This window comes from Neofelis nebulosa, chromosome 17 (genome assembly GCF_028018385.1).
Source record: "Neofelis nebulosa isolate mNeoNeb1 chromosome 17, mNeoNeb1.pri, whole genome shotgun sequence".
Lineage (NCBI taxonomy): Eukaryota > Metazoa > Chordata > Mammalia > Carnivora > Felidae > Neofelis > Neofelis nebulosa.
In genome coordinates, this window is record NC_080798.1 from 47570478 (window position 1) to 47587456 (window position 16979).

Here is a 16979-nt window from a genome sequence, read left to right on the forward strand (position 1 = left end):
TCCTTAGGCAGGAACAATAATGGAAAATTCTTCCACTAGTCATTCAAGAGCATTTATTGAGCAGAATTAAATACATGCACTCTCTCACTCTCTTGCTCTCTCTCTCTCTCTCTCTCTCTCTCTCTCACACACACACACACACACACACACACACACACACACACACACGAACACCCCATCCCTGCCATCAGAACTTTTTCATTTAGCTATCTCCAAGGTCATCTACACTTGAGGCCCTGTCTTTTCCTTATCTGGCCTTTTACACCTGGATTTACAGCATCTGAGGCCAAAAAAGACCTGAAAAGACCAAATCCTAATTATATAAGGAGAGTAGCATCTCCTAATGGATGTTAGAAAAACTTCTAAGTCAACCATGAAAATAACAACTGTCCCACTCACTTAGAGGTGTCAATGATCATCAGCACAGCAGGTGATCTTTATTGCCACATCTGCAGCTCTCTGCCTACAAGCTTTTCTTCTAGATGCAGGAACCCAATCACCAGAGAAGCTCAAATGTGGAATGGCTAATGCCCCCAAAAGCAGCCCTCAACCAACGACTGATGGGGAAATGGATAAATAATCTATGTCTCTTGGCCCTCAGTCATAGAATACTCCAGGCATGCTCTTTGTCCTGGAGTTCCTCAATGGGATCCTGCACCAGCTACCCACAATGGTAACTAGCGTGATAACACCCCCTTCCTTGTCTCATTTCTCCACCCACCTACCTGAATTCCCCAAGATCACTTCCCACATAAACTACTATTTAACACTCAGTCCCATGCCACAGAGCTTGCTTCTGGAGGTGTGCAAGCCAAGACACTCAGTAACACTTGTCCTGCACATGTATGAACAATGGCATGATCATCTTCCCCTGGCGTGATTATCTTTTTTGAACTAATACTTACCTGTAGGCTAGGCAGTTCACCAGCTGAGGCAACAATTAAGCCTGAGGTTTTCTCTTTTTGGAAACTCTAGTTCTAGGCTCTGTAAACCCACCTCTAAATTTATCCCCAGAAGCTGGGAAGCCAGCTGGAAGATATTTTCCCATAGTTCTCTGAAAACTTTGGGTTTATAAGATGCCTTATTTGCAGTCTTCATATCTTTTTAGGGACTTGAGTCCTTGGCAAACATGAAGCAGTTACTGGTTGCATAGATCTGCTGCTAGACCCCCTAGTTAGCCTTAGCTGTGTAAGACTGTGTAAGACTCCGCTGTCTTCTTCAATATTTGTGGTCTGGTCTCTCTTAATTGTGTCTATTAGACTTCTTTCAGGACTTACTACCTCTCTGTCAAAACCACAGATTTTTCCTCTACAAAGTCCTAAAAATGTTACCAACAAAGCAATTCCACCTTATCCTACTGAGCGTTACTGTCCTTTCTCCAGGAGGTCACAAACATAGAAAAATCCATTGGTTTTCCTAAATGGATCTCAGGAAGAATATTATCATAATTTACTTCTTTCTAAATATTAACATTTTTTGATATTCTCACCATTTCTGTCACAAGTTTATTTATTCCCCCAGTCAGGGATAGCCATGTGGCTTATAAATGTACCTAGCAACTTGGAAGGAGAAAGGTATTAAATCGCATTTTATTATCCTAATTGCCCAGAAGAAGGTCTAACAGCTTGAAATAAGCTTTAAAACAGGCTCTCTTTTTTTCCTAGCACTTAGTGCAGAATTTAAATTGGAGACTGCGCATACAAATACACAATTAGACGTAGACTTATACTCATCCACTCAGAAAATCCCTGCAAGATCTGCCTTCTACAAGGAAATGTAATATGGGAACAGAGGGGAAAACCCAAGACTTTCTGAAATTTTTGACTACTATCTAACAAAGATCTGGAGAAATAAACCAGAGGTCATAATTAAGAACTAGAATTAGGAGACAAAATTAAAATACTACATCGGATATTAACATGTAACTACAGGGATGGCAGGCAGGGGGTGGGTAACCTGGTAAATCAAGAATATGTCATGCTCCAAAACCAGGAACAGAGATAGCTAAAGCAAATGAGGTACTGAGGGTACAAATGTTATAGGGCACTCACCCTCAGGTGCCAACCCGGAGACTGAATGCCTTCTTAAAATCTGCACTTGCCTCACTGTAGTCCTGAACCTGCCCAGGAACCTTTCAATTAACGTGAAAGGAGAAAAGAACAGCAGAGATATCATAATAAAAGAATGATCAAATTAGAAAAAGAAAGGTCTTTCTGTGCAATTTCCCAGGCCCCTTTGGCCCCGGTGGTGGCCTGGGGAGAACACCCTGATTTTCAGTAGAGCTTAGATTACCAAACTCATCTTTGAAGTGGACATAGGACACTATTCTTAGCATAAAACTGGGCAAGAAATTTGATTTCTGAAAATAAAAGTAACCAGTTGAATACAGGTTAATACATCCTTGTTGGAAATTATGGCACAGAAATATGACTGACATTGAGTCATTGGGAATGAAAAACAATTTTTTATGTGGAACTGCTAAATGCCTTGTGGAATCTGGGATTGGATCCTCGAACAGAAAAAAAAATTAGTGGGAAAACAGATAAAATCCGAATAAAGTATGTAGTTCAATAGTAATCTACCAATGTTAATTTTCTAGCTGGACAAATGTACTATAGTTATGTAAAATGTTAGTGTTAGGAGAAGACGGGTAAAGAGCATATGGGAATTCTATATACTACTTTTGCAATTTTCCTGTACATCTAAAACTATTCCAAAATAAAGAGGTTTTTTTTCTTTAAAGGGAATCTCTGATAAGCAGAGATCACTGATAAGAAAAATGTCTGAACCATGAAGATGTATCCAAAAGAAATGCATGTCACTTAAACACACAGTTTTACACTCTACCAATACAAGAAAGTACAAGCAATGTAACTTGTAGAAGAAATGAAAAGTAACAGACAAACTAATCTAGTGATAAAAGGCTAAACTAGAGTTACAGAGAAAATACCTCGCTTAACACCTCTAAAATAAAGAAGTTCATGACAATGACTGGGGAAAGATGAGAGTTTCAGTTCTTAAATGAAGGGGAAAAGGCAGCAGGGATCCAGTTATCAGAGCAATGCCAACCTGAGACAGAAGAGAGTGCAAACTAGAATAGGGAATAAAATGGTTAAAAAGTATTTTGAAAAGCCGGCTTTAGGCAAATCAGCAGGACCTGATGACATACTTTGAAGAGTACTTAAGGAATTGGCAGGTGTTATTACATAGCTGCTAGCGATTATTTTTGAGAACTCAAGAGGATAAAGAAAGTCCCTGTAGACTGAAAAAGGGTAAATGAAGTGCTCATCTTTTTAAAAAGGGAAAAAGGACAATCCTGGTAATTATAGACCTGTCAGCTTAACTTCAATATCAGGGAAAATATAGAACTTAACATCAATCAATTAGCATCAACTTGAAAAGCACAAAGTATTGGGTAGAAACCAAAGTGACTTCTCAAAAGGCAAATCATGCCAGGCCAATTAATTTCCTTCTGTGATCAAGTAGCCACATAGGCAAGGAAAGAGCAATAGCTATAATCTCTTTGACCATAAGTAGGGCTGAGAAATTGACTAAATATGGCAACAGGTTCCTACAGGTGGCCAGTGCTCTCCATCTTTTAAAACACCTGAGGCCTGGATAGAAATCTGTCTGAGAAACATGGTGGACCTGACAGCCTTCTGGAACCGTTCAACTCTGAATGGTAACTTCAAGAACTAATCTTACTTCCAGAAGATTACTTCCAACTTGCTTATTTTCTCCAAATCTCAGTTTAAAGGTCAAAGCAGAATCTCATAAAATATCTATGTCTTCACTAGAAAGAAAACTTAAAAAAAAAAAAAAGAAGACAAGAGGCAGTAGAAAATGCACTGATGCCTTTCTCATACTGCTCTTTGGCACATCTGTAAGTGAAATGCAGACTTAATCCATAACATGTCATTTTCTATTAATTTAGAATTAAGACAAAATAATCTTTTGAATAGTTAAGAATACATAAGTAGAAATTTAATAGGTCTCAAACAATTCCAGGCCTTTCTCCAAGACTTTTAAATTTGACCTCTAAACACAATGGTATCTACAGTGTACAAATGTTTAAAATTCTCATCAAGGAAACTCTAGTTTCTCTGCAGATATGGGCAGTTCTTTGGATCTTCAAAACCAGACAAATTTGGCCAGGCATTATGTTTGCCCTGTACTGGAAGATTTGAATGAACTCTCATCATCTGGTTGGCCTATCATGTTACCTCAAACCAAAATTAAACCCAGAAGACTCCACATGACCTCTGGAGAAGAGAAATTGGAACTAACAGTTCACCAGTATCACTAACAGTTTGCTGAGCTTTATACACATAGGAAATGACATTCTTTATCTACAGGAGGCTTTCAAGCCACAGAACAATTATGAACACACCTAAGATTAGATGATGTACCACGTTCTAGGAGGGGAAACCCTAAAGAAAAAGTTTGACTTTAAAAAAAAATGAACAAAGAGCACTTCTTTCATTCTTTTGTGTGATGAAGAGAAAATAGGGACATGGAAATAAGGGGAAACTAAGAAAGAATGAACAGTGAAGAGAGCACAGTTTGTTTTCAACTAGGTCATATATATCCATCACTAGAGAGGCAGGTCCAAATCAACAGTTACACACAAGTACCGGAGGGACCAGGAATCCAGTTTTTATAATTTTCAGAGATCAAATCAACTTCAACAAAGCCAAGAAAAACTGAATTTGGGAAAAATTTGATAAGGATTTTGTTGGTTATCTGCTTCACTAAAATAAGCCCTCTGAATTAACCCTACCCCAGGATGTTCACCCCCTTGTTTTGGCTCTAGCCACATTTAATATTTATTCTTGACCATGTCTTTTTCCAAGTAGCTTTCCACCCCCAGCTTACCTGCAGAGACAGAAGACTTCGGCAGTTGAGAACATCCCCCTATACATGTATGTGTGCATGCACACACACCCACATACCACTCCCAAGTCCCTTCTCTTTGAACCTCATTCATCGATGAGTTCTGAGAATAGCAACATTTAAAAAAAATTTTTTTTAATGTTTATTTATTGGGGGTGGGGGAGGGGACAGAGGGGCAGAGAGAGAGGGAGACCCAGAATCCGAAGCAGGCTCCAGGCTCTGAGCTATCAGCACAGAGCCCATTGCAGGCCCCAAACCCACGAACCATGAGATTATGACCTGAGCCAAAGTCGGATGCTTAACCGACTGAGCCACCCAGGCACCCCAAGAATAGCAACATTCTTATTTTGAAAAGAATGAGAACACTTAACTAAAAATATTCCATCTAAATGTTGGCAATTATAGCTGCACAGAGTAAATACAAAATTCTGCTTTGTTTGGCCTAAGAAAGAAGTCATCATTAACTTCCCTTCAGCCACATACACCAGATATTCAGGCCAAAAGTTTGGCTTGTCTTTGTCTAGGATTTCTTTTGCTGGTGACCACAATGGTCCATTTTCAGTCTTCTCATTCAGAATGAACTGACACAATTAGCTTTTGTCTTTCTCCTTTTGAGCTGGGCCGAGCTTCCCTTCTCTTACCTGAGCCACCCCACTCACTCTCACTAGAGAAAGTTTTCCCTCTTTTCAGTCCCAGTTCTCACAAAATTAATCTCATTAAACTTCAGTCTCTCCAGTTACTCAGACCAAAACCTTGGAGTCGATTTGCCTTGGATGATCATCATCTCCGACCATCCAACACAGCAACCAATCCTATGGAATCTATTTTCAAAACATATTTACAATCCAGCCATTTCTCCCAACTTCCACCTTGGTCCATGCCACCATCCCTTCTTGCCTGGATTCTTGTAGCAGCCTCTTTGCTGGTCTTTCTGCTTCAGTCTTTGCCTCCCTACAGTTGATTTTCAGTAGAATGGGCAGTGTGTAACATCTGGGCCTTTGTAACATCTAAAGGATATCATTTCACTTGTCTGTTCAGTACCTTCCAATGACCTTTTATCTCACTGAAAGGAAAAGTTGAAGTTTTTAGAATGGACTATGTGGCCCTGAAAGGACCTCACCTCTCTTTCTTTCTCACCTCATCTGGTACCACTCTCCCCCATTCTCTGCTCCAGCCAGAACAAAGTGATTCCTCAGATACCACCAGGCATCTCCCACCTCCAAGCCCTAGCCCAAGCCGTTATCTCTCCCTGGAATGTTCCTGCTGTAGATTCCCACCAGGCTCTTTCCCTGCCTCCTTCAAATCTTAGCTCAAATACCACCTTCTCAATTTGGTCCTCCATTAAAATTCTTAATTCAAAACTACAGTTCCCTCCATGCAAGCATTCTTCATCCCTCTCCCCTGCTTTACTCTCTTCCATAGCACTTTTTCCTTTTAATACACTACATTATTTACTTACTTAATTTGCTGACTCCCCCCTCCCCTGTTTTATATGCTTCTATATCCCCAATATCTGGTACCGTGCTTGACACATAGTAGGTACACCATAATGTTTGCTAAACAAATTAAAGGAAAATATCACATCTGCAGATGGCTACTATGTTAATGCTCATAGCAGCATTATTCAGGATAGCCAAAAGCTGAAACAATCCAAATATCTATCAACTGGTGAACAGATAAACAAAATATGGTATATTCATACTATTCAGCAATAAAAAAAAAGAACAAAATACTGATTCTTTCTATAGCCTGGATGAACCTCAAAAACATTATGCTAAGTGAAAGAAGACAGACACAAAAGATGACATACAATTCCATTTATATGAAATGTCTAGAAAGGGCAAATCCATAGAGGCAGAAAGCAGATTAGTGGTTGCCTGGAGCTGGGGTAGGAACAGGAGTGACAAATGGGCATGAGAGAATTTTCTGAGGTGATGGAGATGTTCTAAAACCAGATTGTAAAATGGTTGCACAACTATATAAATTTTCAACAAATCATTGAACTGTACACTTACAATGGTTGAATTTTATGATATATAAAGTATACTTCAATAACACTGTAAAAAATGTTAATTTTTTAAAAATTTGAAAGTACTCTGTTAATTAGCCCGAGACCACAAGCTCACATTTTTGGGAGCCAATGATATTGTCTGTTCTCTGTTTTACTTCCTACTTTCCTTTAATACCTAACTGTGTATAAATCTCTATGTCCTATAGAAGCAGACATGGCCCCTGGCCTCCAGGAGTTTATAATCTAATTAGAAGTTAAGATATACAGAGGTCACTGCAATGCAAGGTGGAATGTGAAATGCCATATTAAAGACATGCCAGTAAAGTGTATGGTATTGGTGCAAAGGCAACTTTGCAGGGAAAACAAGGAAAGCAAGAATTGGACAGTTTTAAAGAATGAATAGGAGGATAATAAGCAGAAGTGGGAGTTAAGGAATGCCCATGGGCCACCCTCTTCATCCACCTCTCTTTCATATGTCATCAAGGATGGTGGGCAAGCAAATATAGAAACTTGAGTGCAAAGACCTCAAGTGTACTGTAATAAATACCTCAGGGATACATCCTACCAGCAGTATACCTGATACAAAGCAGGTGCTCAATGTATGTTTATTGAATGAATGAGTAAAAACATAAGATGGGTCTATAGCAGCTTTTCATGTTGACTGTGGATTAGCAGGAAGAGATCTCTCTCTCTCTCTCTCTCTCTCTCTCTCTCTCTCTCTCTCTATTTCTCTATTTCTCTCTGTGTGTGTCTCTCTCCCTGTCTGTGTCTCTCACACACATACATACACACACACACTCAGCATCTACAGGGTCACATCTTCCTTCAGGAGGAGACAACAGAGTCTGTGCCCAGATGTCCCTGAATGATAGCTCTGCCTCCCATTTCCCAGCATTCCAAAAAGCTGTTTCCCCAAGAGTTTACCTTTTTTTTTTTTAACGTTTATTTATTTTTGAGACAGAGAGAGACAGAGCATGAACGGGGGAGGGTCAGAGAGAGGGAGACACACAATCTGAAACAGGCTCCAGGCTCTGAGCTGTCAGCACAGAGCCCGACGCCGGACTGTGAGATCATGACCTGAGCCGAAGTCGGCCACTTAACCGACTGAGCCACCCAGGCGCCCCGAGTTTGCCTTTTTATCTGAGCATTTTTAATAATCGAGTTCAGTCCAAGAACACTGACCAGAAATTCACTACATTCTAGGTCAGTTAGGTTATTTTTAAATTGAAGACCAAACAAACAAACAAACAAACAAACCCATATTAACATGTGTATCTTTATACTACTTTCTAGATTCTTTAGCTGTATGTTTTTTTCTTCTGGCCCAAATAATACGCCTGGTAGATCCAAATAGTAAGAAAGACCTAGGTTTTTTTTTTTTCTTTCAAATCCTCCTTACAGGATGGAAATATAAAATGATTTTTCATTGTGAATACAGTGAAGTGTTTAGTAAGTGTTCTGTGGATGAAAGGATGACTATAGATGGATGTGAATTGTTGGACAAGTGAAAAAAATCAAAGAATGAATGCAAACTGAGCGACAACCTAAAGTTCTTTCCATATATTTGATCTCAATTGCAGAATAAGAAGCAAGTGCTAGCATTCAAGGAGCCGCGGATGGAGTTTGAGCCCAGTAAGCAGTGCCATCTGAGGCAACTCCAGCAACTCAAGAAAAAATTGCTTGCTCTCCAGCAAGAACTGGAGTTTCGCACAGAAGAGCTACAGACTTCTTACTGTTCCCTCCTACAGTATCAGTCCGTCCTAGAAAAGCAGACTTCTGACCTGGTTCTTCTCCACCATCACTGCAAACTAAAAGAAGATGAGGTATACATAGAATAACTATGGAAATGTCTCCTTGCCCATATACCTACAGAAATCAGGTCGTACCTACTAGAAAACAGAAAGTGGGCTTACAGAGAACTTCCTAATATCCTGAGCAGGTTTTATCAATGTTCCCTCTTTAATTCTCATTCTTTTTGAAACCAAACAGAGGGAACTAAACAGAATGGCATAAATGAGAGCTCCACTAACGATACATGTGGGGCACACGGTGTGTGTATGTGTGGTGTGCATATAGGTCCATCATTTCCATCCTATTACCATTGCAATTTAAATGCAAAAGACTCTAGGTCTCTGAGGGTTATAAAAAAGAGGCATAAAATCCATTAAATGAACCATTTTTAGAAAAATCAGATTTTGATAATATATAAATTTTTAGCACTTTGATAGTTGATAAGATAACCAGACATTGAGTCTGAGTCAATCACTGAGAGTACCAGATTGGTCATTTTTTCAGACTGGAGTTTTAGATCATAGAGACTTAAGTATATTCTGTACATTCATTTCTATTCATGTGCCAGGATAGTATTTTTTAAACCAGAAAGAGCATCCTTGTGGAATCCCGAGTCAATTCCAAAGACCAAAACTATAGAATTTAAGCCAGTTAAGCATTGGTAGCACTAGCAGCAGTAAAAACTATAGGTTCTATGTAATGAGACAGGCAGCCTCCCCTGTTATTTTCTTCCTTTGCCTTTTGAGATAAAATTCCAGAGACTCTCTAGGATAGTGCTAAGATGGCTGGAGGTGGATGGTCTAGGACTATTTCAGGAACTGCAATTCTAGGGTCCTATCTTTTGGGTCCACCATCATCAGCTCCAGACTTCCATTTTTTAGGTCTCCTAAGATGGCTGCTGGAGCTCCAAACTTCACATCCTGTGATGGGGGCAAATAATCAGGATGGGGGCAAGGGAGGAGGAGGAGAGGAAAAGACACTCTTCTCTTTTAAGGACACCTTCCAGCAGCCCCACACAACACTTTCATTTATGCATCATGGGCCAGAGTTAGTCATATGGCTACAGCTAGTTTCTAGAAAGCCAAGGAAATGTATTTTAGTGAGGTGCACTGCCATCCCAAATGAAGTCAAGTTTCAACTATGAAGGAGGAGGGGGAGAGTTGATGTGGGATCTGGCAAGTAGCAGTCACTGACAAAGATCTCACACAAGGAAAGCATTGGAAAAAATTACTCTCAACATTCTGCCAAGTTTCCTCAATACTTTGTTACTCAGTAGCATTAAACTTTGTGGAAGGTTGTGTTTCCCAACAGAGAGTCTACGACAAGGAAATGAATGGAAGTAGTTTATTCAGGAGGTGATCCCGGATAGAGAGTGGGGAAGTGAGTCAAAGAAAGGCAGGAAGCCCATAAAGAAAATCACAAGACCCCTGCTGTGGGCACCTGGGGTTCATGCCCTCTGGAGACCCCTGGGAGAAAGTGTAGAACATGGTGATCCCATGCCAACCCACCCAGTCAGTGGTTGAAGGATGCACCTGAGGCTTTTAACTCCCCAGTACTTGTAACCTGCCTTGTCTTTCTCCTCTGCTTGAGTGGGCTCCTGAGGCCAGAGCATCCCTCAGGCAATGAGTTGAAGATGTTTGTGGTTGGAATGCACTTAGCATGCAAAGGAATGGTGAGTGCCAAGGGGATGTGAGCAAGTCACTGACAGCTTCGGTTATAGACATTTGAACATAAATATTCCTTTCCTCTTTCCCTTATCTAATAAACATCTCAAACTAAGTGACCTTTTCCTAAGAGGAACTTCAAATGCCAATAAATAGCTTAGACTTACAGAATGCGTTCTATCCAGTTTCTACACTGAACTATTTGAACCAAGATGAAACATTCCTTGATGACCCTCCCGCTCTTTTCTCCTTCAATACATATAACTCTAGCCATACAACCTAGCACACTCAACTCTAGACAGTTGTTTGCTAGTTATAAATCACATATTCCCCCAAATTATCCCCTCAACATATCCCCTCAACACCCAAGACATTGCTTATGAGCACTCAATAAATACCTGTCAGTTGTTTGACTAATTAACTGATTAGGAAGGAAAGGAATCTAGATAAGAATTGTGCAAGTCCCAGAGGAATTTGGGGTTGTTCCCCCATGGTCTCTCAGGAACTTTGCTGTGTGCATGAGGGGCTCCACTTTTTCTAAATTGATCTCTAGAGAATACCTGGGAAGGAAAGAATACTGGCATTTCAAGCCCTTAAAAAAATGGAGCTATAGAAATGCATTCATATTAATCAACTGACAAGTTGTTATTGAGTTTTTACTACATGCCAGGCAGAATGGGAAATAGAAAATGGCCCCTGCCTTTAAGAAGTTTACCATCCAAATAGGACCATCTTTTTTTTTATTTCTAATCATTAACATTCTGATCTTGTATATCATAGCTTTTAAATCTGTGCTGGGCCTATTCTGAACATCTGGGCTTCTAGTTAAGACATAAGACTCCTCTGCGTGGGGTCTGATACCCGTGCTCTTTCCTCATGAGATGCCTCCATGAGTTCAGTGTGGTTTCGTTCCTACACCAACAGGTGATTATCTATGAGGAGGAAATGGGAAATCATAATGAGAACACAGGGGAGAAGCTCCATTTGGCACAGGAGCAACTTGCTTTGGCCGAGGACAAGATCATCTCCCTAGAAAGGAGCCTAAACCTCTACAGGGATAAATACCAGACTTCCCTAAGCAACATTGAGTTACTGGAGTGCCAAGTGAAGATGTTGGAGGGGGAGCTCAGCGGGATCGTCAGTCAGGTAGGACTCACCCCAGACCACTCAGACCAGGCACTCCAGCAAGTGGACGTGCTTCCTGGTTGTCCCTGCTAACAGTCCCTGCTTCCTCTGAGGGAAACCCAAACCTTCAACCAGATGTCGTTCCCTCCCTTCAGTGTTGGAGCCCTCAGCTTTCAATTTCCAGCCTTTACATCTCCTTTAAGATTCCTCCCTAGGAATTTTGAAGCTCCTTAATTAATATAAAGATGCAGCATTTCTAATAACTGGACTCTCAAATCTTCCATGTTCTCATGGGGGGGTTCTGGCTGGGGGGCTCATGTAGGTCACAGGACTCATGCATACCATACCTCAGGGTCAAACGGGGAGAAACCCATAAAAGATAACAAAGAAGAGCCAAAATGCCTGAATCCCCTTTTTTTTCCTTTAATTGCTTTTTTTAATTACACAAGTAATACAACAATGTAGGCTCTCTAGACAGAATTACAGAGATTAAACTTGAAAGCCTGCCTTCAGCCTCCTCTACCCCACCCCCCCCTCCTCCCCTTAGGTAATCATTTGAAAAATCTGTTGGGAATCTTCCTCAGTCTTTTGTTATACAGTTACATATATAAATGGTTAGGATTTTCTTTTTATATAAATGGGTCATTTCATAAATGTGGTTCTCCACCTTGCCTTTTAAATGTAGATCTTGACAATTTCCATTTCCTTGTATTCTATGGTATGACTATACCATCTACTGACCTATTTTGTCTATTACAAACAAGCTATAATGAACATCCTTATTCCTATGGGATAATTTCCTGAAGTAGGATTGCTGAGCCAAAGGATATGCTTATTTTTAATGTTTAAAGATACTTCTAAATTGAATGTCAAAAAGGTTCTCCCAGTTTACACCTTTACCAACAATAATAAAGGGAGCTTACTTCCTCTCACTCCCATGGTTATGTTTTCAGTCTTTTTACATTTTGCTAACCTGATGCATGGGGAAAAAAAGTGTTTCATTACAGTTTTCATTTCCTTTAATTCTAACAGTTGCAGGTTGGGCTCCCCACCAAGCAGACTCTGAGACAAATTGGCAAGCAGTACATTTTGGTAGGGAGATCCCTGGGTATCAGCACCTGTGACAGGAAGGAGAAGGAAACAAGGTTGAGCAGGGGGAGAAGCTGAGCTGTGATGCAGTCCCAACAAAGGCCTTAGCCAACCCTGTGGGGAGCTCTGGGGCTGAACAGACCTTCAAAAAGGGCCCAAATTGGGGGAAAGGAGCTAACCGTCTAGCTCCATGTTGATCAGTTTTGAGTGTGAACTGCCCCTAGGAAGAGGCATGACTTTGGGCAAAGCAGTTTTCTTCAGCCCAGGCAATCCCCAAAAAGGGCTGACAACTGAGGGCTGTCTCAGGGCAGACCTTCCAGCCCGGGAGGCACATCACAGTGCCCACACCTCCATGCTGACAAATATTGAGCACTGCTCATGAGTGTATCGGTCATATGGATATCTGTTTGATGAATTACTTATTTAAATCCTTAAACTATTTTTTAATTGGGTATTTAGTCTTCTGTGTATCAACTTACAGGAACTTCTTAATATACTACGTGTAATAGTGCTGTATTACATATGTGACAAATACCTTCTCCCAGTTTGTACCTTTTCATTTTACTTTACTAATGGTATTTGTCACTATATAGAAATTTTTTTTATTGTTTTAAAAAAAATTTTTAGTGTTTTTATTTATTTTTGAAGGAGAGAGAGCATGAGCAGAGGAGGAGCAGAGAGAGAGGGAGACATAGAATTTGAAGCAGGCTCCAGGCTCTAAGCTGTCAACACAGAACCTGATGCGGGACTTGAACTCACGAACTGTGAGATCATGACCTGAGCCGAAGTCGGACGCTTAACTGACTGAGCCACCCAGGCACACCACTATACAGAAATTTTAAATTTTTATGGAGTTAAATCTCTGAGGCCTCCTTGATAGATTCGAGGTTTGATTTCATGCTTAGGAAGACCTTCTCTACCCCCAAGATCATAAAAGTTTACCTCATTTTCTTTTTAGCACTTTTGTAGATTTGTACTTCCATGTTTTTATCTTTAGTCTATTTGGAATTGATATAGATGGATAGAGAGAGAGAGAGAGAGAGAATCTACATATATAGGTAGATAGATAAATATAGATATACATAATTTTGTGTTTTCCAAGAGGGGTCTCCAGCTGTCCCAACTTGATTTGTTGAACCTCTTTCCCATTACTCTGAAGTGCCAACTCAGTATATATACTGATGTATATATATGTATATACATAAAATATCCCTGGAAGGATACCCCCCAAAATTGGTAACACAGACTGTCATAGAAGAAGAGAACTGGGTCATGGAGGGTCAGTGTATCCTCTTATGAACTGTTTGAAGTTTTCACCACGTGTATGCACTGGTTAATTTTTTTCTTTAACTTAGGGAGATATGATTCACATATATGAACATGAACTTTTAGAATATAGAGCAAAGAGATTTTCCATGCTTCTGTTATTCTGAAGTTAACTCGAATATCATGAACAAAACCAACCCATTATTTCTAAATATCCCAGGACCCTGAGAATAAGGGTGACCATTCAAAGGTGCATATATATACTTCTTCCTGCATGATTCAAGAGCATCAGGAGACCCTGAAACGACTGTCTGAAGTCTGGCAAAAGGTCTCTGAACAGGATGATCTAATCCAGGAACTTCGAAATAAACTAGCCTGCAGTAATGCTTTGGTAAGTGACTTCTAGAACATTTTTCTGAGACACCAAAAATAATGCCATGAAGAAAGAAAGGAGGGGAAAAGGGTCACCTAAAGTAATCTCTTTCCCCAAGACTCCTCAAATATCTTAATTATACTTGCCCCCACCTTTTGTTCATATTCTCCATGGATGCATCCCCCGAACCCACACTAAGTTCAAGATTCTAAAGAGACTTAGAATCTCTCACACAACAACCTAAGTGTTCATCAATAGGGAAATGGTTGAAGAAATTTTTTTAAAATGGTTAAAGAGATATCCATACTGTAGAGTAATATGCAGCCAAGAAAAAGTATTAAGTAGATCTGTAAGGACTGTGTAGAAGGATGTTTGTGATATATTGTTGAGAAAGGTTGCAAAATACTATGAGTAGTTCAGTTCCACTTTTGTTTTTTAAACTCTTTGATCGTATTATGGAAGTACGTACAGTAAATTGCCCATAGTACCCACTGCCCCCTAGTGGAAGGGAGAGAAGGGAGACTAAATGGAGAGGAGATTTCACTTATTTTTGATGATTTGGGTTTTGTTTGAATTATTTTCAACCAACAAGAACAAAATTTTCATGCTTTTTAAATTTTTTTAAAGTACATACACATCCACCCACTGCGTAAGAAACTTCCTTCTTTAATTCTTGAACTTTGAATCCTGTCCTCTGATACATCAGGTATGTTTTTCCATCACAGTTTTTAAAGAACCTTCTGCCTCATAAACTAGACCACACAGAGGTTCAGGAGGGAGTCCAAAATGTGGCCACTGACAGACTTGAGACAAACCACTGCCTATGCCTTACTGAACCTTGATGTAAGATTGAGAACCTAATTCTTTCTCTGAACTAAGCTCACAGGAAGTGTGTGATAACTTGTATAATATTACAATGAACTTAGGCTGAAAAAAGGAACACCCTGCAAAATTAGTCTAGTAATAATCACATTCTGTTTATCACCCAGCATGACTGACCTATACTTATACGCAGGTTCTGGAGCGTGAAGAGGCTTTGATAAAATTACAAGCAGATTTTGCTTCCTATACAGCCACACACAGACATCCTCCTAGCTCCTCAGAAGATTGTGAAGACATTAAAAAGGTAGGCAAACTTTTGCTTATTTGTGCCTGGGGTGTCGAATGTAGTTGAGTTTGATTCTGGGTTTTCTTGCTTATTTTTCATTTCTGTATTTGTGTGACCTTGGTTGGCCCTGTCACAAAGATACTGTATGTAATGTATGCCAAGTCCCAACGAATGTGTCTGGCAGTATTCCATTTTGTGGCTGAATTTTGGAATTACACCTGCTTCTTAACCCCCTTTCAACAGTACTCCTAAATAAGACAGAGACTCCTCTTGGCTTGCTAGGTTCAAAAGGACCATCCAGCTTTCTAGTTTCTGGTTGGAGTTGAAGAGCACCAAATTTAGGGAAGATTATCTATTCACAATCAGTCCTTTTTTTCAAAAACTCATTATTTTCAAAATTCAAAGCCATCTCAAAAATTGTTTCTAACAGTGAATAAGCATTTAAACCATGTAAACAAATAGCAAGATTTGACCAACTAGTAGCCAAAGCTAGGTTCAGTGCTCTCCTAGGTGAGATCTTTTTTTTAAGTTTTTTTTTTTTGATGTTTATTTATTTTGAGAGAGAGAGAGAGAGATAGCAAGGGAAGGACAGAGAGAGGGGGAGAGAGAGAATCCCAAGCAGGCTCTGAACTGTTAGACCAGATATGTCATGACCTGAGCCAAAACCCGAGAGTCAGATGTTTAACCAACTGAGCCGCCCAGGTGCCCCTTAAGTTTTTATTTTCATTCCGGTTAGTTAACACACAACATTATATTAATTTCAAGTATACAATACAGTGATTCAATAATTCTGTACATCAGTTGGTGCTTATCATGACAAGTGCACTCCTTAATCCCCATCACCTATTTATTAACCCACTCCCTCACCCACCTCCCCTCTTCAGTTTGTACTCTATAATTAAGAATCTGTTTTTTGATTCTCTTTATCTCTATATCTATCTCTTTTCCCCTTTGCTTATTTGTCTTGTTTCTTAAATTCCAAATAAGAGTGAAATCATGGCATTTGTCTTTCTCTGACCGACATATTTTGCTTAGCATTATACCCTCTCGTTCTATCCATGTCATTGCAACTGGCAAGATTTCATTATTTTTTGTGGTTGAATAATATTCCATTGTATATGGAATATACCATATCTTCTTTATCCAGTCGTCAGTTGATGGTCATTTGGGCTGCTTCCGTATCTCAGCTAATTGTAAATAATGCTGCTATAAACATAGGAGTGCATGTATCCCTTTGAATTACTCTCCTTGTATTCTTTGGGTAAATACCCAGTAGTGCAATTGCTGGATCATAAGACAGTTCTATTTTTTTTTTAATTTTTTTTTTAACGTTTATTTATTTTTGAGACAGAGAGAGACAAAGCATGAACGGGGGAGGGGCAGAGAGAGAGGGAGACACAGAATTGGAAGCAGGCTCCAGGCTCTGAGCCATCAGCCCAGAGCCCGACGCGGGGCTCGAACTCACGGACCGTGAGATCGTGACCTGAGCTGAAGTCGGATGCTTAACCGACTGAGCCACCCAGGCGCCCCAAGACAGTTCTATTTTTAAGTTTTTCAGGAACCTCAGGGGTGCCTGGGTGGCTCAGTTGGTTAAGCATCCGACTTCAGCTGAGTTCCTGATCTCGTGGTTCATGGGTTTGAGCCCCACATCAGGCTCTG

General features: G+C 40.0%; 1 protein-coding gene across 8 annotated transcripts in view; it reads left to right on the forward strand.

Moving 5' to 3' along the window:
- PMFBP1 (polyamine modulated factor 1 binding protein 1) overlaps positions 1–16979 on the forward strand; it is a 51069-nt gene that overhangs the window by 8897 nt on the left and 25193 nt on the right. For all 8 annotated transcript variants that reach the window (XM_058707878.1, XM_058707883.1, XM_058707877.1 and 5 more), the window contains 4 exons: positions 8485–8727; positions 11284–11505; positions 14060–14230; positions 15228–15338. In XM_058707878.1, the coding sequence (XP_058563861.1) occupies positions 8485–8727; positions 11284–11505; positions 14060–14230; positions 15228–15338 (747 nt within the window). The remainder of the gene's footprint in view (positions 1–8484; positions 8728–11283; positions 11506–14059; positions 14231–15227; positions 15339–16979) is intronic.